This window comes from Myotis yumanensis, unplaced genomic scaffold (assembly GCF_028538775.1).
Source record: "Myotis yumanensis isolate MYYU_CA2020_CCGP unplaced genomic scaffold, mMyoYum1.0.hap1 SCAF_2, whole genome shotgun sequence".
Taxonomy (NCBI): Eukaryota; Metazoa; Chordata; class Mammalia; order Chiroptera; family Vespertilionidae; genus Myotis; species Myotis yumanensis.
Genome location: NW_027223753.1, coordinates 195760281 through 195785889, shown reverse-complemented (window position 1 = coordinate 195785889; position 25609 = coordinate 195760281). Strand labels below are relative to the sequence as shown.

At 38.4% G+C, this 25609-nt stretch overlaps 1 protein-coding gene across 5 annotated transcripts in view; it reads right to left on the bottom strand.

Annotated features, from left to right (window-relative positions):
* Positions 1-14059: 14059 nt before the first annotated feature.
* VEPH1 (ventricular zone expressed PH domain containing 1) overlaps positions 14060-25609 on the bottom strand; it is a 196746-nt gene continuing 185196 nt past the window's right edge. For 2 of the 5 annotated variants that reach the window (XM_070406919.1, XM_070406920.1), the window contains exons 13-14: positions 18756-18892; positions 14060-15128 (exon numbers count right to left, since the gene is read on the bottom strand). In XM_070406919.1, coding sequence (XP_070263020.1) covers positions 14892-15128; positions 18756-18892 — 374 coding nt within the window. In that variant the 3' untranslated portion in view covers positions 14060-14891. Of the gene's footprint in view, positions 15129-18344; positions 18411-18755; positions 18893-25609 lie in introns of those variants that run through there. The other 3 variants (XM_070406921.1, XM_070406924.1, XM_070406922.1) reach the window with 3 other exon arrangements.

Sequence of the window (25609 nt, the reverse complement as noted above, 5' to 3'; positions counted from 1 at the left end):
TAGGAGTTCCTTCTTTTTAACAGCAGCATAGTATTCCATCGTGTAGATGTACCACCGTTTTCTAATCCATTCATCTACTGATGGGCACTTAGGCTGTTTCCAGATCTTAGCTATGGTGAATTGTGCTGCTATGAACATCTGGTTACATATATCCTTTCTGATAGGTGTTTTTGGTTTCTTGGGATATATTCCTAGTAGTGGGATCACAGGGTCAAATGGGAGTTCCATTTCCAATTTTTTGAGGAACCTCCATACTGCCTTCCATAGTGGCTGCACCAGTCTGCATTCCCATCAGCAGTGCACAAGTGTTCCTTTTTCTCCACATCCTCTCCAGCACTTGTCGTTTGTTGATTTGTTGATGATGGCCATTCTGACAGGTGTGAGATGGTACCTCATTGTTGTTTTGATTTGCATCTCTCGGATGATTAGTGACTTTGAGCATGTTTTCATATGTCTCTTGGCTTTCTGAATGTCCTCTTTTGAAAGGTGTCTATTTAGATCCTTTGCCCATTTTTTGATTGGATTGTTTATCTTCTTTTTGTTAAGTTGTATGAGTTCCCTATAAATTTTGGAGATTAAGCCCTTATCAGATATGACGTTGGCAAATATGTTTTCCCAAGAGGTGGGTTTTCTTGTTGTTTTGTTGATGGTTTCTTTTGCTGTGCAGAAGCTTTTTATTTTGATGTAGTCCCATTTGTTCAGTTTCTCTTTAGTTTCAACTGCCCTAGGAGCTGTATCAGTGAAGAAATTGTTTTGGCATAAGTCTGAGATTTTGTTGCCTTTGTATTCTTCTAGAATTTTTATGGTTTCCTGTCGTACATTTAAGTCCTTTATCCATTTTGAGTTTATTCTTGTGTATGGTGTAAGTTGGTGGTCTAGTTTCATTTTCTTGCATATATCTGTCCAATTTTCCCAACACCATTTATTGAAGAGACTATCTTGGCTCCATTGTATGTTCATGCCTCCTTTGTCAAAAATTAATTGAGCATATTGGTTCGGGCTAATTTCTGGACTCTCTATTCTATTCCACTGGTCTATATGTCTGTTCTTGTGCCAGTACCAGACAGTTTTGAGAACAGTGGCTTTGTAATACAGTTTGATATCTGGCATTGAGATCCCACCTACTTTGTTCTTTCTCAGGATCGTTGCAGCTATTCGGGGTCTTTTTTTATTCCAGATGAATTTTTGGAGAGTTCGTTCTAGATCTTTGAAGAAGGCCATTGGTATTTTAATGGGAAGTGCGTTGAATTTATAGATTGCTTTGGGTAGTATGGACATTTTAATGATGTTGATTCTACCAATCCAAGAACATGGTATGTTCTTCCATCTGTTTATGTCTTCCTCTATCTCTTTTTTCAACGTCCTGTAGTTTTCTGAGTAGAGGTCTTTAACCTCTTTAGTTAAGTTTATTCCTAGGTATCTTAATTTTTTTGGTGCGATGGTAAATGGGATTGTTTTTCTAATCTCTCTTTCTGAAAGTTCACTATTGGTGTATAGAAATGCCTCAGATTTCTTGGGGTTAATTTTGTATCCTGCCACATTGCCAAATTCATGTATTAAGTCTAGTAGCTTTTTGATGGAGTCTCTAGGGTTTTGTATGTATAATATCATGTCATCTGCAAATAAGGACAGTTTTACTTCCTCTTTTCCAATTTGGATGCCTTTTATTTCTTCTTCTTGCCTAATTGCAATGGCTAATACTTCCAGTACTATGTTGAACAGGAGTGGTGAGAGTGGGCATCCCTGTCTTGTTCCTGTTCTTAGGGGAAATGGTGTTAGTTTTTGACCATTGAGTATGATGTTGGCTGTGGGCCTGTCATATATGGCTTTTATTATGTTGAGGTATGATCCTTCTATTCCCACCTTTCTGAGAGTTTTTATCAAAAATGGGTGTTGGATTTTGTCGAATGCTTTTTCTGCATCAATTGATATGACCATGTGGTTTTTTTCTTTCAATTTGTTTATGTGATGTATCACATTTATTGATTTACGGATGTTGTACCATCCTTGCATCTCTGGGATAAATCCTACTTGGTCATGGTGTATGATCCTTCTGATGTACTGCTGGATCCGATTTGCTAAGATTTTGTTGAGGATTTTGGCATCTATGTTCATGAGGGATATTGGCCTGTAATTCTCTTTCATTGTGATGTCTTTACCTGGTTTTGGTATTAGGGTGATGCTGGCTTCATAGAATGAGCTTGGAAGTGTTCCTTCCTCTTGAATTTTTTGTAGTAGTCTGAGGAGGGTAGGTTTTAGTTCTTCCTTGAATGTTTGGTAGAACTCCCCTGTGAAGCCGTCTGGCCCTGGGCTTTTGTTTGCTGGAAGCTTTCTGATGACTGCTTCAATTTCTTCCATAGTTATTGGCCTATTGAGGTTTTTAGATTCTTTCTGATTGAGTTTTGAAATGTTGTATTTTTCTAGGAATTTGTCCATTTCCTCCAGGTTGTCTAGTTTGTTGGAGTAGAGTTGCCCGTAGTATTGTTTAACAATCATTTGTATTTCTGTGGGGTCTGTTGTTATTTCGCCTCTATCATTTCTGATTTGGTTTATTTGGGACCTTTCTCTTTGCTTCTTGGTGAGCCTGGCGAGGGGTTTGTCAATCTTGTTTATCCTTTCAAAGAACCAGCTCTTGGTTTCATCCTTTCTTTTTCTTTTAAAACTCAAGAAGACAAGCAATTTTCTTAAATAATAACAGGGCATAAAGTACAGGTTTTCTGTCTCTGGCTTAGCCTTGCATTGTTCCATGATTCTGGCTCAGGATTCTTGCTAACCATAAACGTGGAAGAATTGCAGGGCCTTAATGCAAGCCATGATTCTGGAATGATTGCCTCATAAATCCACAGATTAAAAAAGAAGTGAGATGTTTTGCACTTGGAAATGCAATGAGAGGGTTTGAAGCGGTTTGGCAAGTAGGTTAAGTGCCTCTAGAGAACACAGAGTCCAGGAAGCTAAAATTACTCACTGAGAAGGAAAGATGACCAAAATACCCAACAATATGCTTAGTGTTTCATCATGACCTTCAGAATACATTTCACTTTTCTTAAATGAATGTGTGTTTAAATACATTAAACAGAGTCTGAATGCAGTGTCAAGGATTCAACAATCTTTGAAGAGCATTGAATAATAGAATCAATAGAAACAAATGGAAAGAAACCGTGAACATGGATGATATGATCAAGGTCTCTGGAAATAGTAAAAAAAGAAAAAAGATTCCTGGTCACTGAATGAGACCCCCATTTGAGTTCTGAGACAATAGAAAAGCAATAAAGTGATGAATCAATAGGAAAAGTACTTTGCTAAGAGGCAAGAACAATGCCTTTGCTTTTAGAAGCAAACAACTCTGAAACTTCAAAGAAAACCTTTCTTTTTTTGGGTCCATCTTTCATTTTCATTTTTTTTTTTTGTTTAAATATTTAAGAACCTAGTCACAGAACTGTGCCTGATAGTGGATTTTGGGAACCGCTGTCTCATGCCTGGTCTGTTAAATCAGTCATCTGCAACATCCCTCATAAGTCCCTGCCCACCTCCCCAAACCCTGGACTATTTCCAGACAGAGTCCATTCTGAAACCGTATCTGAGTTTTAAAAAGCTTGCCTGAGAAAACAGAGTTCTCTTAAATGTATAGAGCTTAAAAGTCTTAAAAAGGGACTTTTTCCAAGCACAAAACCAGGTTAAGAGGGAAGGAAGGGCTGTCTTTCTGAGGACTAGTTTGTGTTCAATTTATAAATACAAAAACATGGGGGTCCATTACACAACAATGCAAAACCAGTTTAGGAGATAAGGAAAGGGACTGATGGGGGTAACTGTGGCTCCTTCTGTGTGGGCCTTAGAAAGCCCAGAGGAGCAGATCTGAACCCAACTGGAAGTCCTAAGTTCAGCCTGGCCCCCCCCCCGAGCCCAGCCAACCTGCAGACTCATTAGGGATATGTGAGGATGTGCCTGTACGTCACTGACTAATAAACTACTTCACAGGCTTGCTTTCTTTTTGGTAATGTAGAAACCAAAAATTTATAAACTTCCTCAACCTGGAATTGCTGACTGTTCAGAAAGTCCACAGATGGATCATGAGCCGTGAGTAGCCGAAGGGGCTCTGGGTGTCCCCTATGAGTCAGGTTAATGTGTGATGTACATTGGGGTTACAAAGGTGAATGAAACACAATTTCTAAACTCAAGGATTTTGATTGGAAGGTAAACTTGAAAAGGTTGATTATTATCAGGTGTGGAGGACCTTGAATTAAAGACTAAGGAATCTTATTTCATCCTGTAGACAATGGTGTGGGGAGAGTGTCAGTGGATTTTGAGTAGGGAAGCACTACTATTAAACTGTCATTGTAGAAAAATTATTCTGCTGATGGTGGAGGAGTTTAGAAAGACCAACGGAAGGGCTATTTTAATAATGTAGGTGTGAGTAGATGAGGGCCTGGGCTAGATAGAGTGCTGGCGAATGGAATGAAAGGGCATAATCAGAAAGGAGAAAGATTAGAAAATAAAAACAAGGTATTAGACATGTGAGGGACAAGGAGGTGAATAATAATAATAATTTAAGAACGACTCTGAGATCCCATGTCTGTGATGCCATTGGGGGAGGTTGGAGGAGGTAGACAATAAGATCCTTTTATGTGTTGAATTTCAGGGATGACAGCTCATTCATGGAAAAATGTCCTTAAGGGCAATTTTTGAAGTGGGATTAGATGGGGCTTGGCAGAGAAGCCATGCCAGAGCTAGAAGGTTGTAGTGTGTGGTCACACTGGAAACAATGAGCACATGAGGTATTTAAGGGAGTGCTTGCAGAGAGAGGACAGCACAGGGCTTTGGGAGAAATGCACATTTGGGTACAGGAGAATGAGGAAGAGTCAGAAAAGGAGACTGGGGAGAAATCAGAAAGGTGGGAGCAGTACAGGTAATTTTTATTGAGCACTTACCATGCCCTGAGAATTTTATATGTATCCATCATCTAATCCGCACAACCTCCCCAGGGAGAAGAGTTACCAATATTACAGTTGAGCAAACTGAGACTGAGAGATGTTTAAGTGTTTTTCCTTAAGGTCAAATAGCTACTAAATAGTGATGCCAGGTCTACTTGACAACAGAATCTATGTTCTTTTTTTTTTTTTTTTTTTTTTAAATATATTTTATTGATTTTCCACAGAGAGGAAGGGAGAGGGACAGAGAGTTAGAAACATCGATGAGAGAGAAACATCGATCAGCTGCCTCCTGCACACCCCCCACTGGGGATGTGCCCGCAACCCAGGTACATGCCCTTGACCGGAATCGAACCCGGGACCCTTGAGTCCGCAGGCTGACGCTCTATCCACTGAGCCAAACCGGCTAGGGCAGAATCTATGTTCTTAATCATTGCAAAAACTCAAATAATCTGTTTTACACAAACCAATGCATGGGAAATGGCTATTGAGGAGGGGTTGACCAGCAGACCACATGCTGTAGAGTTCAGGAGGAATACTGCTTGAGAAAAGTCCATTTATTTGATGAACAGGAAGTGTTTGTTGTGAGCAGAATGATGGAGCAGGAGCCTCACTACAGGGCAAAAGTGTGGGTGGGTGGCGACACATGGAAGGAATTGGTAGAGACAACCAATCAAGAAACATTTGGTGAAAGAACAAGAGCAAGGATTAGATCCTAGAGGGATGTCAGGGCTAAGTTAATGTAAATTAACTTATTAATTTCCATGTAATTATTTCCAAGACAAAGAGGCTGCTTATAGACCACACAAAAGGATACAGTAGAGCCTGAAAATGAAGGCTCCACAAAGAGGGTGCAAATGGGGTTGGTAAATTATGGAGGAGAATGGAAAGACTGGGATCTAAAGTCTGGGATCCATAGGACCAACTGTGGGGCAGAGAAGGGCACCTGCTTATTTCCAGACTAGAGGGAAGGGCCAGCTGAGTGGAGGTATTTATCCAATTTATTTAAATTAACTGAAGTTTCTTTTACTGCACTGACACCAAATAAAGCCAATTTTAATTTAGATTAAATCAAAATTAAAATTTCCAATTATTAAAGTATCTGAGAGTTTGTGAAAATGTGAGGACAGATCTTTAAGCTTATAAGTAAAAATTTTATTTGTAAAACAAAATTATAATAATTCCTCCAAGTTATGCTCCAGAGTCCTTAGTAGTATATTTTAGGAAACACCTATTTCTATACCTGCTGAGCTCACTTCCAGTGCCTGGTCTGTATTTTGACTCTAAAATAAAAATTCTATTTAATAAAATACTCTTCTTTTGAATACATCTTATGCAGCTCTTTTAAAAAACATTATTAAGAACATCTTTGCATCTCAGGTTTGTGTTGGCAGCTTTAAGTCATGATATACAGATCTCAATTATCTTTGTAATAACTTATTGGTTTCTTATATAAATTCCAAGCCACTTCTAAGGGTCTGTCATTGCAACTCGAATCAACTATTTTCTGAGCAAACAATCAGAAGGGCTTTAGAATGAATTACATACTTAAACATGTAGTAACTCCCCAGAAAAATCAGTGAAATAAAATGTCCAGAAATCGTCCCCTCCATTTGCTAACTGAAGCCAGACTTGAGGAATGTCCTTGGCCTTGGAAGGATTTAAGAAACATGAAGATTATTAGGAAATTCTTACAAGATTTAAAAAGGACCAGGAACATGCTATAAAAAAGGAAAAGAACTCAATATATTTGTCTGAAGCAAGTTTCCTCATAAAAAGGAATTGTAATTTAATTTGCATGACTTTTTGTCAACGCTGGTTTATTTTGTTGCTTTTGTTTATTTATTTGCTTGGAAGGTTTTGGCTGTTGGGCCCTTGGACTAAGACCTGAAGAACTGTGAGTTCCATTACCCTTGACTTACCAAATGGTGTAGGGAAATTGCATTTATTTACATTTGTGAGTCTTGGGACAGAGGGGATTATTATGCCACTTATGTTTTTAGAAAGCCTCGAGAGTTTTTATTATGTTTTAATAGTCTGTGTTTTCTGAGATTTGATTTGTTTTCATAATCAGAAAAAAATTATTTTAAAAATGTGGACTGGTGATAAAGCAATGGGTTCTCTGTACCCATAAATATTAGCAGCTGAAATGACAGCTCCCAGTGATTACAAGGAAGGGGCTTCTCCATGGGGTGAGGGGAGTTGGACTCTACATGCTCTAAGGTCTTTGCACTCCAACATCCGTGATACTGTCACCTGAATGATAAAATGCTGAGTCCCCTTCATTGGAAGAATTGGGCTAGTTTCCTTGGCTGCCTTGCATTCTGCTAGTGGCCTCTTTATACTGGAAGCTCACTGTGACAGTGTTGGCTGCAGTGGATATCCATTTGCATGCATTTGAAGCTGATATAACAGTAGGATTTCAGGAGACAACAATATTACAGTGATGCCAAGAACATGAATATGGAGGGGAGGGATGTTTGTGTGGAAAAGCATAAGATAACCCTCTGTGAAATGTTCTAGTGAGTCCTGATTAAAATGCTCTCAAATCAGTACGTACAACACACATACCCCAAATATTATATTTCATGGTTAATTTTTCTAGATAGACATTTCCCAACTGTGGTTTTAGTTAAATGAAAAAGATGGGCCCTATTCTGATTTTTGTGTTTATGAGCTAGTTTGGCAAACAGGATCATTGTTTTTCACTCTCAAGAGAAAAGACATTTAGAACATTTCCTCCAAATCATAATAGCTCCGAATTAAGAGGGAACACAATACTCCCCGGGCAAATCTGGTGTGTAGAAGTGAATCTCTGTTAAGAACAGTGCGACACACATAGAGTTCTTACTAATTACACACAATCCCAGCCTAGATAGACAGAGGAGGGAGGAATCTAACATGAAATAATGAAATAATAAGATTGATTTCTATAAAGTACATGTGAAAACAATTGTTTTGTTTTCATAGCACCTGTGTAAAAATAGGTGTATGTATATGTCTATAAATGTGTACTATACTGATGTGTGTATTATCCTGATATAAGGTGACTGGTAGTTAAAAAATAAAACAAAGTCAAAGAGAATTGTAAAAGAATTCAAAAAGGAAAAATTGGAATTTACTATTAAGCCTCCATTCCCCCACTTCCTATGGGGTCTCATGGAACACGGTGATTCCTATGAAGAAATGAGTCTGTCATCTGTTTGAATACTTTACATTTTCACATTATTTGAGTACTTAATTACTTTTCTAGGTTCTAAGTATGAAGTGAATTCTAATCAGTTCATTGGCTGAAAGACAGATGAAGCATATTTTCTTTCTATTCAATGAAAATTTTGAAAAAGTTCGTCCACCAAAGCGTAAGGAACTATGTAAACACAATGTGTCTGATTATCATGCTACAAAAAAAATTCACAAGAAAGTTCCAGGATATCTATCTCCCCTTCCCTAAACCCCAGATAGATTTTCTTTGAAGAAAACACATTCAATATGTTCTGGATGGGGGTGTGGAATGAGAAGAATGTCAGTATCAAAGGTGCTCTGCAAGGCTGGGGTCCTCATGATAGGACCCAGGAGCCAAGGCCTTGGCCAGGGCTGCTTGCCTATTCTGCCTCGTACATGATGAGGGCCTTGTGCAACCTGGTAACAGAAGCACACACACAGGAGGTGAGAACCTGTCTCATCAGCACCCTTCTCACCTAGGCAGGTATCTGAGAAAACATAACCCTGGGAATTGTCCTGCTCCTATAAATTTTATTCATCCCACTTCCTGTTCCACCTACTTGGCTCTACTCCTCTCTCTTTCCTGGTCCCCCAGCTTCCAACGTGGCTCCAGTTCTTGCTTCCCTGCTGTTGTCTCTGGTATGGTTGACCTTGAGGGCCTCTTATGGAAATGCTGCTCCTTCTTGGTATGGAATTCCTCCTCAGACACCATCCCAACTTCACCTCCAGGCTCCCCAGTCTGTGACAGTGGGTGAAAGATACACCACATGCCCTCTACCCTCACCCCTGCCATCTTGGCCCATTCCCTATCTATTTTCCCTGCCAGGGAAGGGGACTTGGATAAAGGGGAGCACAGCAAGGGGGTGCAGAGGCATCAGAAACATGGCTTATATGTGGGCATTAGTCATATTATTTCCATCAAAATAGAGGGTGTGATGGTTAATTTTATGTGACAATTTGACTGACCTAAGGGATGCCTAGAGAGCTGGTAAAACATTATTTCTTGGTGTGTCCATGAGGATGAATCTGGAAGAGGTTGGCATTTGATTCAGTAGACTAAGTAAAGACATCTACTGTCACCAGTGGTGGGTGACAGTATCCAATCCACTGGGGGCGGAATGGAACACAAAGGTGAAGGAAGCGCAAATTCTTCCTTTCTTCTTGAGCTGGGATGTCCATCTTCTGCCCTGGAACACCAGAACTCACAGTGTTCGGTTTTTGAACTCCAGGACTTACAGCTGGTTCTCAGGCCTTTGACTTGGATTAATTCATACCACTGATTTTTTTGGCCCATCTCAAACTTTTAAGAATGGGTGCATTAGGAGCATTGTAACCATTTCAATAGATTAAAAAATTTCTCGCATTTGCCATATGCTTTAATGTGCACAAAAACTTTTACATTACAGTTTTGATTACTGTGAAACAAACTCCTGTGGAACTTTTAAATTAATACTTCTGCTCATTTATTTACATTTTTCCTCCCATATTTTAACAGTTCTGAATTCGGGATGAGTCTTACGATTGTCACCCACCAGGAATGACTGTGACTAGCTATCACTCGAGTTTGGTGCTAGTGCTTTGTGTTGTGACTTCAATTGAGTCATGTGCATGGCCGACACCACATGTGCTAATTGATGTTTAGTAGGTCTTAAAAAATTATATGATTTGCCTTTGAAAAAATAAAGTTATCATGTACACAGAAAAGTACAGAAACAGAGGTTGGGGATGAAATGGGACCTAGTGAGTCCAAGAGCCGTTATTAGAGGAACGTCTACAGTTCCATGCGGTGATGCAAAGCAACCATTAAGTGCTTTACCTGAGAAAGAACTACATCACCCTGTGGATAAATCCATGCTTCATTTTGTTGCTGAAATGGATACAAAAGAATTGCCTATCACACACCACACAAAGTACCTAAAGTCAGAAGCAACTGCCAGGTCCCTCAGATAACAGATAAAAGACATTTTGAAGTAAAGCACTACTCATTGGACATTATTAAGGCATCACATCGTAATTTCATTGGTAGGATTTTCCCTTCCTTAGTGGAGTGTCATTATCAAGCACCTATTCAGTTAAAGGTTCGCTGCAGGTGCTTTCACATGACATTTAAGCCTCACACCAATTCTGTCTCATCTCATCCCAACCTGGAGGTGAGAGCTGAGCATTTTGCTCAGATTGGTACTTTGGTTTTGGTAGAGTTAGGACTTGAATTCTCATGTATCCATGCCCAGAGCCTGTACCTCTTTCTCTAGACTCCACTGTCCTGGTAGGAATCTCCCTGATTTGCCAACCCCTCTGTCTTTTTTTTTTTTGAAGGTGTTTTTTTTTCCTTTTTATTATTTTAGTTGTTTTAAACTTATATCTGATAACATGTTCTGAAAACACCATCCTGAGGCCGTTTCCAGAGGAAGCTGAGCTGTTTACACAGCCCTGCCCTGTCTGAGCAAGAGCATGCGTTTGCACCTACACCCACCAAGGACGGAAGGCAGAGCCACCTGGGCCCAGCCCTGTGCCTCCCCATCTAACAAACTGCACATCAGAAGTGGGAGGACCTCTCCCCGCAGCCCCTGCTTCTGGGAATTTCTGATCCACACAAGCCTGGCAGGAAGTGATGCGATGGTGGGACCATCTGGATCCAGCCCCTCTATCTTACAGAAGAATCTGTGGGGTGGAGTGGCACCAAGATGTCTATATACAAGATGACATCTTGGGTTTTTCTTTGTTTCTCATCTGAAAACTGAGTTAGATTTTGGGGACTGGAAATCCTGATGAGGGCATTTTTGGTGTCTACTTCTCTTCAGTGCACCTTGAATTCAGCTCACATAGTCTCTCACATCACCTCACAATTGTTTCCTAAAATTGAAAATGCTTTTCAACCAGATAATCTTTACTTATGCCCGAGAATAAGCCATACTCAATGGGCCCCAAAGGACCATCTTCAATTCAAAGGCGATAAATTGAAGATGATCCAATAAATGTCCCTCAACATCACCAGCTAAGGATTTTCTAGAAAACCTAGTATTAAAAAAAGCATTGAGCATTTCTTTTTACCAACTGCAGGTTCTCAAGAAATAATCAGATGAGATTCTCACACATAAACATTTACTATTTTCCATGGCTATTTGGGTGGGAAAAAGAGTCAAAATGAAGTAAAAAATGAAAACCACTTGAATTTCTGTCCATGCTTATAATTGTATTCATACCAACAGTTCTAAAGGTTTAGACATGTTTAGAAATGTGGTTTCTTCTTAGATCAGGAGCAGGAATGGCTGCCCTCTTGGGAAAGGCCAGTCTGTGGTGAGCTAGCCGGCAGCAAGGGTGGAAGTGCCAGAAATATCAGTGGGAAGCTGAGGATTTTGAAATTCCTCATGTGATTCGAAACCCAGGAGAATTTGACTGCATTTGGAATCACTGCATCATGGAATGAAACCAGAAAGAAGATTATTTACTCCTCATACATTTACTTCTCTTTAGATCTGGTTCCAAGGCTTTGAGAATTGTGTTATAAACTAGAGGCATTTCATTAATTAAGTAACAAGGACGTTGTAACAAGCAGCAAAGGTAATTATTTTCCTCCAAATTGAGCTGGTAGGGCCATTCTCGTCTTTCTGAGGACAAGCATTTAGTGAAAACAGAATCAGCATAGAACCAGCGTTTTACTGTAATCTCTGCTATGAAAGATTCGAGCACATGATTGGCATTTAAATTATTAATAAGTAATGCAGTGTCACTTAATATTTTATTTCCATTCATCAGTTACCAGTGTTTCTTAATCAAACTAGCTAGAGTTACTCACTGACTCTTAAGAAAGAGCTGGTAACCCTAGCCGGTTTGGCTCAGTGGATAGAGCATTGGCCTGTGGACCGAAGGGTCCTGGGTTTGATTCCAGTCAAGGGCACGTACCTTGGTTGCAGGCTCCGCCCTGCCCCAGGCCCAGGGCCCGTGCAGGAGACAACCAATTGATGTGTTGGTTGCCTCCTGCACAAGCTGGTAGAGTTTAAAATAATATTTAGAGAATCATTTACAGCTATACCTGCTCTCACACCTTTTCTTATCCAGCTCCATAAAAGGAGGTGTCTCTCTAGTCCAGTGATGGCGAACATTTTGAGCTCGGTGTGTCAGCATTTTGAAAAACCCTAACTTAACTCTGGTGCCATGTCACATGTAGAAATTTTTTGATATTTGCAACCATAGTAAAACAAGGACATATTTTTGATATTTATTTTATATATTTAAATGCCATTTAACAAAGAAAAATCAACCAAAAAAATGAGTTCGCGCATCACCTCTGACACACGTGTCATAGGTTCGCCATCACTGCTCTAGTCCAAGGTAAATCACTTGTCTATACTCTGAATGTACACATTAAAATTTAATTTGCCATGGGCCCACCTATCAAGCTATTGCTTGGAAATTTTTTCTCTCAGTGACCACTGCCATCTTCATTAGGTTTCCGAAGAAAGCATTAGGGGTCATCAGAGACTCCTCCACATTCTGACATCCCAGCTCTATCCAATCCATCAGTATCCTGTCCATTTCACTGGTTCAGTATTTTTCCTGCATTTTCATTTCCCTCTGTCTCCCAGCTACTACATTGGTCTAGGAGGTCCTAAACACCTTCTAAGAACTTCCCAGATCATCTTCCTGCTATAATATCCAATATCCCTTTCTCTATACCACTATCAAAATGATTTCTCTCTTCTTAAAACCTTTTAATGGTGCTTCATTATCTTAAGGACAAAGTTCAAGATCCTTAGCATGGAACCAAGCCCTTTATGCCTTGGCCCTGCAGGGAAGCCAGCATCATCCTGCACCATTCCCAGAAGGCCCCATATGTTCCAATCCGAGGTAAGGAGTTGCTGTTTTGCAAATGGACCATGTTCCCTCTCTCTCCTTTGCCTTTGCAAGGTGGTTCCCTCTACTGACTATTTGCTCTGTGTCTGCCAGCAACACTCTGAATAGTTCCTTAAGGCAAACTCATTATTTGACAACTTGGAAACAGGGAGGGAGCCCATGCTGAGTTCAAAGTCAATTGCTGTGGTGCCTTCTCCTGTGTTCTCCCAAACCTCTGTCAAGGTACTTGCCATAGAGCATTTCAGTGTTTGTTGTAAACATCTGTCTCTTCCACTATACTGTATGTTCCTTGAGTGGAGGAGTTGAGTCTTTATTTTTGTCTTTCCAGGCCAAGCATGGTACCTGTTGCTTGGTAGCTGCTCCATAAATTGCTATGGCACAAAGGAGTTTAGTCCTTTTTCATCACTTCTGAAAACTTTCAGGTAGCCCTTAGAACATCGGTTCTCAACCTGTGGGTCGCGACCCCTTTGGCGGTCGAATGACCCTTTCACAGGGGTCGCCTAAGACCATCCTGCATATCAGATATTTACATTACGATTCATAACAGTAGCAACATTACAGTTATGAAGTAACAACGAAAATAATTTTATGGTTGGGTTACAACATGAGTAACTGTATTTAAAGGGCCAGAAGGTTGAGAACCACTGCCTTAGAAGGTCTTTTGTCTTGCTCACCCTAAGTACTTTCATCTAATTCCACATGTTCAGTGACCATCCATATATCCAACAAGGCCAACTTTTGACCTCCAGAACTCCATGTCCCACTTGTAATAACTTCTGTGTCTCACAATACCTCAAAGTTTATATGTTAAAAGTGAATCATTTCCTTCCTCAATTGGCCTTTTCTATTTCCCGTCCTAGTGAGTTAGAAGTGGTCAAGGATGAATTAAGGGTATCGACTACTTGTAATTTTTCTCCGGGTTTCTATGCTAAATCACACGGTTAGTAAATTTCTAGGAAAAATTGATCCTTTATGTATAGTCCAAGTTTGCTTTTGTATTAGTGATCTACTGCTACATAACAAATCAGCACACACTTAGCAACTTAAAAAAGCACATATTTATTATCTCGAAGTTTCCGTGGGTCAGGAGTCCAAGCATGGCTCAGCTGGGTCCTCTGCTCAGGGTTTGCAAAGCTGCGGTCAAGGTGCAGTCAAGGTGGCTGGGCTCTTACATGAGGTTGGGGATCCTCTTCCAGGCTCACTGGTTGCTGGCAAAGTTCATTTCCTTGAAGCTGCAGGACTCATAGCAGCTTGCTTATTCCAGGCCAGTGAAAGAGAGTCTCTGACTTGCTTTTAAAGGGCTCATCTGATTCGGTCAGGCTCACCCATGATCATACCCTTTTGATGACCGCAAAGTCAGCCGATTAAGGACCTTCATTATATCTGCAAAATCTCTTTACCCTTGCCATAGAATGTCACATAATCAGAAGAGAGACCAGTCTATCTCTTTTGCCATATTCCATTAGTGAGAAGCAAGTTGCAGGTTCTACCACACTCAAGGGGAGAAGGTTATCCCGGGTGTGGGTCATCGGGAGTTATCCCAGAATTCTGCTTCCCACAGCTTAATTCTTTAAAAAAAGCACATGGTTAATGGCAAAACCCAAAATCTCAAGTGTAAACGGGAGTGGCACAGAATTTGGGGCTGGAGAAAATGGTTTCCTATGCTTATCCTAGCTTACACAAATGTCCTGAAGTTAATGCAAATGCCATTAGGATGTAAGATGTGCTAGGAATCCTGCCGCTTTTGGGTACTGCTTCTGAGGAAAAACTGTTCCACTGGTATTTAGTAAAAAACACATGACTCGGCGAATTTATCTTTTTTTTCTTGACATTGGCAGTGATAATGCAATGCCATTGTACACAGTCAGTGTGAGGTCGGCTTGCGAGTCCCTACAGATATGTGGTCACCTCTCGACTTTCTCTCTCTTTTGCTTGGGCAACTGCCACATTGATGCACTGGAGCCACTCTTCTGCGTTCTTCTCATCCTTGGCCTTGAAAACATAGGTTTTATTGTCTGTGAAGATTTCAAAAGCCCGAGGGAGAGAGCGGTCCCTGCGTTTTCTGGCCACAACCTTCACGCTCTGTACTTTGCTGAGTTCTATTGGTGAGTCATCAGGATCGTCTTTCTGAAATGCACATGGGAAGTAAAACACATGAGCTGGCTCCCAGAACATGGAAAGATCTCTGGCTACTGGAGGATTTTCCAAGAGGATCAGAATCCTTTCACTTCATATGGCTCAAGGCCTTTGTTATTTGGGGCGCCATTGCCTCAAAGGGTCATTAGAACAAGAAAGGAGTGAACAATTGGCCCTTTGTTATCGTATCATAAATTGGCACAAGATAGCTAATTTCTAGAAATTCTACCTTGGGATTGGGGAAAATGCTTAATTCATATTTCTTTGATTTTATGTCATTTTCTATTAATATTAAAACTTCATTAATAGAGCAAAACACAACAGTACAATTTGGAGTACCATTAACTCAGAATTTAAGATAATTTGGGAAGCATGGAATTTAATTTTACTTTGTGCTATATCTGAGGAAGGGGTATTCATAGAATAAAAAGGGTTTCAGTGTTTATGTAGATCAAACTGTTTTTGAAACTCTGTGGAACATTGGAAGTGTCATTTGTCTGCTAGCATGAATAGTTTTAAGGGGTCAGATACTTGTTTAAAGCAATTTCAGGTCTTTAACTCCATTTTGTCTCCTGGAGAATGTACCTGTGGTTGAGGATCTTGTCAATTCCCCTTTCCCACCTCTCCTGTACAGTCACCCTTCCCAAACTTTCCATGGTGTATTATGCAACTTGGAAAAATCTCAAGAGCATCAAACAAATTTTGAAAAGCAATACAGAATATTAATGTCAGGGAAGCATCCTTCAAACAAAGCAACAATAATCCCCATTGTTGATTAAGTGATGCATTTCCAATAGCATTTCACTTTTTAATGTTTAGTAACTAGTAATCTAATAATACATTTGGTATTATACTTACAGCTTTTCATAAATGATATAATATTTTAAAAGAGAAAAATATAAAACCTTAATATTTAGAGACTGATGGTCACAAGAAATTAAAATTAAATTTCAATTTATATACATAGTTTTATTGCAATGAAAAATGATAGGGTCATTACAGTGAAATGCTGTGGGAGGGGTAGAACAAAAATATGATTTCAAGGAAAAGTGACACAATGTAAACATTTTTATTAAAGAACTAATTTATGCAATTTTTAAATGGATAATGTTAGGTGTCAAATTGCTATGGTATTTTATTTCAGTGGTTACATTTAAAGAAAATATGTGATATTTTATTTTAAAATGAAAATGCTTATAATTCAACAGAAATTACAGTTTGTGCAACTGTTTAAACTTATGATTAAAGTGTTGATACACCTTAAAATACTATAGGTAATATAGATCTTTCCAAATTCTTTTAGGGGCTATATAGGATAAACTTGGAAAATATCTGCACTCGACAATATTTGTCAGCTTACTGTGGTTTACAGTGTCTGAGGATAATAAAATTGTATTTCTTTGGGTTAGCCTACAGTACAGAGACTGATAAATGAAAGAACTGATAAAAAAAAGATGTTATCATAGTTATTTCAAGAAGGACAGTGAATTAACCAAGATAGAAATGGCCAGGAAGTTAAAGGACACCATTGCCTAGCTGGTTGGCAGAGATCTTAACAATAGAAAGTAACATTATAATCTTTTAGTTTAAAATGCACATTTTTTCTCATTTACAAGAAAGGGCCTTTACAATGTGGCTAGACTGCTGACCACTGCTAGGTTACTGTGTCCCTGGGGATGAAGGAGATTTTGCTGTGGTCCTTATACTATTTCCCAATATTTGAGCCATATGTTTTGTCAGGTTTCTGGAATGTTAAACCATTATTTCCCGATAAAGATGTCAAACAAGTTAGCCAACTATAAAATAGCTCATTCTCTAAACTTTATTAAAAAGCTCTGAATCAAGAAGGATAAAGGTCATTATTTGAGTTCAGGAAAAACACTCTTATGCACTGACTCTGCTTTGACTCAAGGGATCTGATAAATCACTACATTTTAACTTCTATTCCTGCCTTTTTATATGAAAACAGGAAATTCAGATGGCCATTTTTAACACTTTAAATGTGAACCTATACTAAAAAAAAAAAAAATGTTTCTTTAAACCTCCAATAAGTGTCTAAATCAGCGGTTCTCAACCTGTGGGTCGCGAGCCCTTTGGGGGTGGAATGACCCTTTCACAGGGGTCGCCTAAGACCATCGGAAAACACATATATAATTACATATTGTTTTTGTGATTCATCACTATGCTTTAATTATGTTCAATTTGTAACAATGAAATTGGGGGTCACCACAACATGAGGAACAGTATTAAAGGGTTGCGGCATTAGGAAGGTTGCGAACCACTGGATTGAGCACACACTATACTTCCCTTTTAAAAAGATCTTCAGCCACAAAAAAATCCATCTGTATATTTTATAATACATAGAAATGAAGAAAGTAACATGAGTTCAGAATAGGTGTCATCAAAGTCTTTTTTTTTTTACTCAAAAAGTTAACATGAGGTTTTATAGATTGAAAAAGTACTGACCAGAATTTGTGAAATTCAGATACACCATATTTGATTCTCTTGGGTAATAAATAAATTTTATAATGAGCACTCTAAAAATATAGTGCATATGTTCTCAGTGCATTGTATTTTTAAGTAATTTAAGACCTTTCATTAATTAATTCAGATGCAGTTTGCTTTGCCACTGGCTCTGTGTTTAAGTGTACAGGGAAGCAGGACTAAGGACTCAGTTAAGAACATGTTTGGTGTCATACTGCCCAAGCCTGACTCCAGTTTCACCCTCTTTACCTTACTGGCTCTATCTTTGGTCAAGCCAACCATCTCTTTGAGCCTTGTTTCCCCTTCTGTAAAAGGGCAATAATAAGAGTGCTGACCTCAAAGGATTGTTTGAGGCAATCCAGTGTGGCATGTGAGCTCTGATGAGCTGTTATTATTATTATTATTATTATTATTATTATTTTTCAATGTAGCCAAGAAGTAGGTCAAGATTTTATTTCCCAGATCCTGATTGAGTTGAGTTGAAGGATAATAAATCTGATTTGAAAAGAAGGGGAAAACTTTACATTGTTAATAGGTTTCCCCCTGAAAATTCAGAATACAGATATTTACTCAGCATCCTTGTTCAGATGGAAAATTCTATTAAATGAATATTTATTAATTCTTTTAGAATCCCATTGTATTCATTCACTGAATGAAAGATAGCATTTTTTTCTAATCAAATTAAACTTTGGTGATTTCAAAAGTAATTTAAAATAGACCAGCCTTTTTTTCTTCCTCCCTTCTATGGTTCCCCTTCCTTCAGTCCCCACTTCTAAATAAGACCTGTAACTATAAAAGAAATCAGTCAATATGATGAGCCATAAATGTACGTAGGTGATCTGCAGGGAAACAAAAGGCATGGTGTTCCAGTCAAGAGCAGTTTATCTTCTAAAAACTTAAGTCAACAAAAAATAACTCCCATAATAAAATGAAGAGGGACAGTGAACCAACTAACATAGAAATGAACAGAATGGGCAGTGAAAGGAACATGGTAATAAAATAATACTGTAAAATTGTAAAACGGAGAAGGAAAAAAAATACTGATATTTAACCCAAGACAAAATGCCTACCTAGCTGGTTGATGGAAATCAAGACTTTAAAAATGCAGGTGTAATAAACAGCAGAGGAACTTACAGACTTTCCTTTTTGAAACAGAAGTTGGTTTCCAGCCAGTGTGAAGTAACGGGTTTTCCACCTTTTGATGAACTTCCATCTGACTTGCTTCTCTTTAAGTTTCCCTTCTATGAGAGGCTGGCCGTCTTGATTTACAACTGTTGAAGGTAACAGACTGATCAAGCCATTTATTTTCCATTAGTTATTTGGCAAGTGATCAAAAGTCAGAATTGTCCAGGGAACCAGAACCCAGTAAAGCATATTTGGAAAGTGGGCTGATAAATTATGAATTTGGTTAACCTTTCTCCCTTTGTCCCTGAAAGGATGCACAGTTTAGATGATGGGAAAGTGTTGAAAGACCTCATAGAGATTTTCAAGAGAAATATGGTTCACAAAGAGAGCATCTGGTTAGCAGTTTCTAAGGTTGGTCCAGATAGCCAGCTTTCTGTGCTTCGTAACTACTTTGTTTCATGATATTCTGTTCACATGAACCGCTGAGAAATATAACTTCATAAATAATCACAAAACACATATATTTAGCTATTTGGCAGCAAAAGTCAACACACTACTCCAAAAAGACATGTTTTCCTAAAAGCCATAACAGCTGCAAAGGCAAATTTACCCAGTTCTTTTGAACAGGATATTTCCACTCTCTGGAACCCACATACTCTCTCTTCACCCTCCACACTCCCATCTTTGCGTAGTTAACAACCAATAATGCATGTTTCAACTCCAATGTTGCTTCCTTTGGTAGACCTTCCCAAAACCCAGACCAGAGTGGCTTTGCCTGTTATATGTTCCCATAGCATCTGGCATGATTCTTTTATAGCAGGCATCATCATCTGTAGATGGTTAGTGGTGTTTATCTAATGCAGTGGTTCTCAACCTTCCTAATGCTGTGACCCCTTAATACAGTTCCTCATGTTGTGGTGACCCCAACCATAAAATTATTTTCATTGCTACTTCATAACTGTAATTTTGCTACTGTTATGAATCATAATGTAAATATCTGATATGCAGGATGTATTTTCATTGTTACAAATTGAACATAATTAAAGCATAGTGATTAATCACAAAAACAATATGTAATTATATATGTGTTTTCCAATGGTCTTAGGTGACCCCTGTGAAAGGGTCATTCGACCCCCAAAGGGGTAGCGACCCACAGGTTGAGAACCACTGATCTAATGAATGTCTTTTTCCCCCATCCAACTGAAAGCTCCCTGAGGGCAGTGTCCCTGCTTTGTTCACTGTTGTATCACCAGGCTTTTAACACAGTGCCTGGCAAATAACAGGAAGTCTATAAATATGTGTTGACTGAACGGATTAATTAGACATTGAAGTACAGTGTTTATCATTACATTATTATTACACATAATCATAGAATTAGAAGATGTGTTACCATGTCAGAAGGTTAGATGTTGAATGGAGGACTTTAATTTCTTTTAATAATCACATTAAATTCACTTCTTAAATTTATATAAAAGCATCTAATTTCTGGGGAGTCTGACAAAATTTACTTCTGTCGATTTATGTTCAATTTTCACAGCAATTTGAAAGGAATGACATATTTTCTATCACTTGGAAATTTGGACAATGCCTGTTTGACCATATCTTTCTGACCCTACCATTTCCCTTTCCTAATTTAGATCAAATAAGTATCTCAGAGGAAGATTTGTTCATCTTGACTGCATTTTCAAAGTAAGAATAATGAAGTATGTAGCTTCCACAAACAAAGTTCTAATGAGGCTAGTTTGGCATTGTTCCTTGTCTGAAAAGTATTCAATTGGATGTCTCATTTTCGATCCCAAATTAAGGCTCTAAATGGAAAATACATATCAAATATATATGATAAAAATAGAATAGAGAGTGATTGACGTGGGGTTGGTGCACATGCGTTTAAGTCATCAGAAAAGAGCTTGGACATTCCAGGTGACATTTGATCTGAGACATCAGTGTTGAGAAGCGTCTCCCATCCTCTGAGAAACTTCATGGTGGTTAGTATTGTGCATAACAGAGACCAGGGAAAGCAGGAACCCAGGAAGTATTGACAGTCACATCAAGAAAATGATTTGTGGATGCAAGGATGATACAGTATCCACAAATCAATAAACATGATATATCACATAAACAAATTGAGAGATAAAAATCACATAATCATATCAATTGATGCAGAAAGAGCATTTGACAAAATCCAACACCCTTTCTTGATAAAAACTCTCAGCAAAGTGGGAATAGAAGGATCATACCTCAACATAATTAAAGCCTTATATAACAAACCTACAGCCAACATCATACTCAATGGGCAAAAACTAAAACCATTTTCCCCAAGAACAGGAACAAGACAGGGATGCCCACTTTCACCACTCCTGTTTGACATAGTACTGGAAGTGCTAGCTATAGTGATCAGACAAGAAGAAGAAATGAAAGGCATCCAAATTGGAAAAGAAGTAAAACTGTCATTATTCGTAGATGACATAATATTGTACATAGAAAACCCTGTTTTTTGATTCTATCAAAAAACAACTAGACTTAATAAATGAATTTGCCAATGTAGCAGGATACAAAATTAACACCCAGAAATTTATGGCTTTCTTATACACCAATAATGGGCTAACAGAAAGAGAAACTAAAAAAAATCCCATTTACCACTGCAACAAAAAAAATTAAGATACCTAGGAATAAACTTAACTAAGGAGGTAAAAGACCTGCACTCAGAAAACTACAGGACACTGAAAAAAGAGATAGAGGAAGACATAAACAAATGGAAGAATATACCATATTCATGGATTGGTAGAATCAACATCACTAAAATGTCTATACTACCCAAAGTAATCTATAGATTCAATGCAATCCCTATTAAAATACCAATGGCATATTTCACAGACCTAGAACAAACTCTCCAAAAATTCATCTGGAATAAAAAAAGACCCTGAATAGTCGCAGCAATCCCGAGAAAGAAGAACAAAGTTGGGGGGAATCACAATACCAGATATCAAGCTGTATTGCAAAGCCACTGTTCTCAAAACTGCCTGGTACTGGCATAAGAACAGACATATAGACCAATGGAATGGAATAGAGAACCCAGATATTGTTCCAAACCACTATGCTCAGTTAATATTTGACAAAGGAGCCAAGAGCATACAATGGAGTCAAGACAGTCTCTTCAATAAATGGTTTTGGGAAAATTGGACAGATACATGAAAAAAAAAAAAAAAAAGAAACTAGACCACCAACTTACACCATGCACAAAAATAAACTCAAAATGGATAAAGGACTTAAACATAAGATGGGAAACCATAAAAATCTTAGAAGAATCAGAGGCAGCAAAATATCAGACATATGTCATAGCAACATTTTTACTGATACAGCTCCTAGGACAATGGAAACTAAGGAGAAAATAAACAAATGGGACTACATCAAAATAAAAAGTTTCTGGGATGGGGGTAGCATGGGGATAAGGACACATATTTAATAACTTAATCAATAAATAAAAATAAAAATAAATAAATAAATAAATAAAAAGTTAAAAAAGAACTTAGCTAGTGTTAAAGTACTCAAAAAAAAAAAAAAATAAAGTTTCTGCACAGCAAAAGAAACCATCAACAAAACAACAAGACCACTGCATGAGAGAACATATTTGCCAATGTTATCTCCAATAAGGGTTTAATTTCCAAAATTTATACAGAACTCATATATCTTAACAAAAGGAAGATCAACAGTCAATCAAACAATGGGCAAAGGACCTAAATAGACAATTTTTGAAAGTGGGCATACAGCAGGCTGAGAGACATATGAAAACATGCTCAAAATAACTAATCATCTGAGAGATGCAAATACTAGTAAAAATGACAATGAGGTACCATCTCACACCTGTCAGAATGGCTATCACCAACAACTCAACAAACGACAAGTGCTGGTGAGGATGTGGAGAAACCCTCCTTCACTGCTGGTGGGAATGTAGACTGATGCAGCTACTTTGGAAAACAGTATAGAGTTTCCTCAAAAAGTTATAAATGGAACTTCCATTTGACCCAGTAATCCCACTTCTAGGAATATATCCTGAGAAATCAGATATATTTTATCCAATCAGAAAGGATATATGCACTCCTATGTTCATAGCAGCACACTTTACAATAGCTAAGATTTGGAAACAGCCTAAGTGCCCATCAGCAGATGAGTGGGTTAAAAAACAGTGGTACATCTACACAATGGAATACTATGCTGCTGTAAAAAAGAACCCTTATCATTTGCAACAGCATGGATGGACCTGGAGAGCATTATGCTAAGTGAAATAAGCCAGTCAGAGAAAGAAAAATAACACATGATCTCACTTATTTGTGGAATATAATGAACAACATAAACTGATGAACAAAATAGAGCCCGAGTCATACAAGTATCAAATAGACCATCCAACCTAAGAGGGAAGACAGGGGGAGGGTGGCTAAGAGATCAACCAAGGACTTGTATGCCTGCATATGAGCATAACCAATAGACACAGACACTAGCGGGGTGAGGGCATGTGCTGGGGTCGGGGGGCAGGTGGAAGTGGGGGGGAGAGGTCAATGGGAGAAAAAGCAGACTTATATAATACTTTAAACAATTAGAATTAAAGAAAAAATGATTTATGTTCTGCTTTGTTTTACTAGTATTTGCATCATCTGACTTAGACCATTCTTGAAGCTAGTAATATTCTTTGCAAATTTAAATTTTCCATAAACAAGGAGCTTCCTTTGTGCAGCCTCTCTGCAGTTACTTCTGGTCCTACTTCAGGTAAAGGCACCTCAGGTGGAGCACTTAGGACACAGGCCTTCTCCAGGTGCTATGCTTTCCCAAGAGCAGGAGCTGCCTCACACAGTGTCCGCCTGGGCTGTGTGTTCAATGAGTGTTTACTCACAGGGTGCTGTTGAGGCAGAATGAAGGGCACAGTGGCCTTTCTGGGAAGAGGAAGGAAAGGTCCAAGAGCAGATCCAAGAGAAGGAAAACAGGAAACAACAAACCAGCAACAACAAAAACCCAAACCAAAATAGCTTAAATTAAAAATCTATCTATCTATCTATCTATCTATCTATCTATCTATCTATCTATCTATTTTTTATTGATTTCAGAGAGAAAGGGAGAGGGAGAGAGAGATAGAAACATCCATGATGAGAGAGAATCATTGATTGACTGCCTCCCGCATGCCCCACACTGGGGATCCAACCCACAACCCAGGAATGTGCCCTTGACTGGAATACAACCTGGGACCCTTCAGTCCATAGGCTGATGCTCTATTCACTGAGCAAAACTGGATAGGGCTAGATTTAAAAAAAATTAACGCCATTTCCATGCTTTCAAACTAGAAAAAAAATTTGCTAACTTAATTGTAATATTCAAGGATTTTAAAATAAAATTTCAGAAGAGTTAGATTTCAGTCTTCTCAACTCCAGTTTTCTGATCAACAATGAGGAAATAATAATAGCTCTCTCCCGGTTAACAAGAATGTTGAGAGATCAAAGTCAAAACAAAGAAATTTATGTGAGGACACTAGGTAGGTGGCAGAGCACTCCCCCCACCCCCTGTCACTACTTTTATTAAAGACTTTACTTCACAATTTGTAATCACATTGCTTTCTTCCATGGTTTTCATGGAAAGATGATTTAAGGCAATGTCCTTTACTAACAGGACATTTTTCCTGTCTTAGTTTTCCATATTTACTCAAAGAAGCATTTGAGATAACCATGAGACCTGAGCCGATTTGAAACCATGATTGATTTAGGTAATATTTAGGCACATAGGAGATTAGCTACAAGTATTTCTCCTCAAGGCAGGCCCAAATGTTTCACTTGAGGATTATGTGTCAACAGTTTGTGAGGAGCACTTGGCAAAGTAGTTGAAGGAGTTGTTTGAGACAAGGTAAGGGTGGGTTATTATGCCCACATACCCGCACGGCCATAATGACAGCGAAGGACTCAAGACAAAACGATAGTCTTACTTGAGAACAAAGGAAGAAGGACTATGGAGAAATACTGCTAAGCAAAGACTTAAAAGTCTGTGGAAAGGGTTTTAGGAACTCTCACATAGCTACATGTGAGGGCTCTAATTTAGGCATCAGAATTAGGTTTAGATACTTTTGCAAAAGCCAGGTTATTTGTAGCTGTAGGATTAACTTAAAAAATAGTTTCAAGAGTCAAAAAAAGAAAGACTTAAAATTTTTTCCAGCTGTTATCTCATGTCTTAATTTTTTTCAATTTGTCTAGCATATGCATGACTGACCATGTGTCATTTTAATAGGTCTATTGCCCATAGCACGTCCTTTGTAAGCAATAATTCTCATATGATATTACAGTCTCTTCATGCCTAAAACATGGAACTAATTCTTTCTAAGGATGATCATATTTCATTTGAAAAATACGATGTAGAATGAGACTATGAGGGAATGAGTATGTGTTTAAAACTACCTTGTTTGCAGGTAATGCATACAGGATATTTAAATATTTTCTCACTTGTCAATTAGCACATTATTCCATTCAAAGCACCACAATTTGGCCAAGACATTCTCTACCAAGCTGGATCTGTTCCTTTCCTTAATTATCAGTTGGCTGAAAGAACTATGGAATATTAAACTGAATTCTTTAGTGCTATTGGAACTCAAGCTGTTATCATGTTTCTCAACATAAAAGTCTTTCAGAATGCTAATGCACATGTTTATACAGTACTTGTATTTCTTTTGTGCACCAAGTGTTGAAAATATTTATGTTGATAAAAGATGAATTTTGAAGGTGTTAATCTTACTCAACATGAAGTTGGTGAATAAGAATGAAATAATATCAAACAGATACCTTAAAGCTCAGAAACCCACTACAGGAGGAATAAAGCAATAAAGAATAGGCATC